General features: G+C 46.1%; 1 protein-coding gene across 1 annotated transcript in view; it reads right to left on the minus strand.

Annotated features, from left to right (window-relative positions):
* Positions 1-661, minus strand: part of LOC110309812 — a 9,371-nt gene extending 8,710 nt beyond the window's left edge. Inside the window, exon 1 of the mRNA XM_021182549.1 lies at positions 212-661. Within this exon, the coding sequence (XP_021038208.1) occupies positions 212-587 (376 nt within the window). The 5' untranslated portion in view covers positions 588-661. The remainder of the gene's footprint in view (positions 1-211) is intronic.
* Between the last annotated feature and the right edge of the window lie 1,095 nt (positions 662-1,756).

The raw sequence follows: 1,756 nt of genomic DNA on the forward strand, positions 1-1,756 counted from the left end.
TCTCTCTCTCTCTCTCTCTCTCTCTCTCTCTCTCTCTCTCTCTCTCTCTCTCTCTGTGTGTGTGTGTGTGTGTGTGTGTGTGTGTGTGTATGTCCTCCAATTTTTAACAGTATTCCTGAGTTAGAGCTAGAGTCAGAGACAAGGTCAATGCAGAAACCATGAGAGCAGTGAACCATCTGCAAGGATTTCTTCCTTGGGATTTTAAACTTACCCTGGCTGGCTGAAGGCCTCAGATGCGAAACAGAAAGGAGGTATCTATTCGTTGATGATTTCTTGGGAGAGGTAGTCATGAGGGTAGACAAATGGGAAGGGGATGCAGAGAGAACAGGGCAGTTGGAGGAAATTTTGGCTAGACAGGAGGAGCTGGGCATGGCCATCATGAAGGTGGGGAAGTAGGAAGTGTTCCTCAGAGAAGGGAATGTGGTAGGGTAGAAAACAGAAAGAGGGTTGACTTGAACAGCAGGATGAAAGATGGTCTGCTGAGAAGGGATGAGGTGAACACTGGTGGGAAAAACATACAGTGGGGAAGCCTGGGGAGGAAACGGGTTGCGAAGACTTCCCAAAGCCCTTGGCTGCCTCCTTCTCATCTTCTCAGACCCTACAGAGCCCAGAGCCCTTACTTTACTAAGGACAGTTACTGACTGAACTTGGCCAGACCTGATGTGGCAGTTATGTCACAGGTCAGCTCTCACCTCATTCCATGACAGAATGCCCATTGTGAAGTGCACACACCCTCCCTCTGCTCCAGCACCCCAGGCTCACCCCCCCCACCCCCACCCAGAGAAATGGGCTCAGGTGTAAGAGTGGCCATGGCAAATGACACTGAGCATCAGGGCTGTCACATGAGTCTCTGCCATTGGATATGGCTTTCATTGCATTGATGGAGAGTGGTCAGACACATGGGCTAGGTCCATGTGCCTGGGTCTTGGGGCAGCAACTCTAGAATTAGGAACTGGAAAAATGTGTGGAAGTCAGGTTACATGCCTTTTAAAAGGGTTTTCATATCATGTAGTTGGACAAAGAATGACTAGAGTTTGTTTTGAGTTTGTTTGTTTGGTTGGTTGGTTTTTGTTGTTTTGTTTTGTTTTGTTTTGTTTTGTTTTGTTTTGTTTGGCCCCCCTTTAAAGCACACCTCTCTCTGCATCATGTCTTTGGATCAGATGAAAGCTCTTAGCCACTGCTCTTGGCTACTGCTCCAGCAACATGCCTGCCTGCCTGCTGCCATGCTACCCACCATGATGGTCATGGACTCAATCTCTAAAACTATAAGCCCATAAAAAACTTTCTTCGGTGACTTGCCTTAGTCATGGCAAAGATCTTATCAGGAAGTACTGGAATTGCTGTGCCCATGATGGTTTTTGAAACAATGAGAAGACTTTGGAAATTCAGACTGGGAAAGAGGTTAATTAGGGCTTCATAGACCATCCTCTGAAGCTCTCAGAAGACACACTTGTTGAGAGCACTGTGGACTCTGCAGCCCCAGCTCAAGAGTTTTCAGGGGGGAAAACAACTAGGCTAGAGACCATTCTTGTGATATATTTAGCAAGGAATGTGGCTGCTATCGGCCCTTGTCCTGAGATTCTGCCTGAGACTGAACTGAAGAGCTTTGGACTCATTTCTTTGGTAGAGAAGATTCCAAGACATCCTCATAGTGATGTTGCTGTTAATGTTTACTCTTATGCAGGTCTACAGTGAAAAAAAAAAAAAAAAAACAAATGAGGTGAGAAAAAACACAACATGTAGAATTTGAGGAAAA

The sequence above is a fragment of the Mus caroli genome, chromosome 14 (assembly GCF_900094665.2).
Source record: "Mus caroli chromosome 14, CAROLI_EIJ_v1.1, whole genome shotgun sequence".
Classification (NCBI taxonomy): Eukaryota; Metazoa; Chordata; class Mammalia; order Rodentia; family Muridae; genus Mus; species Mus caroli.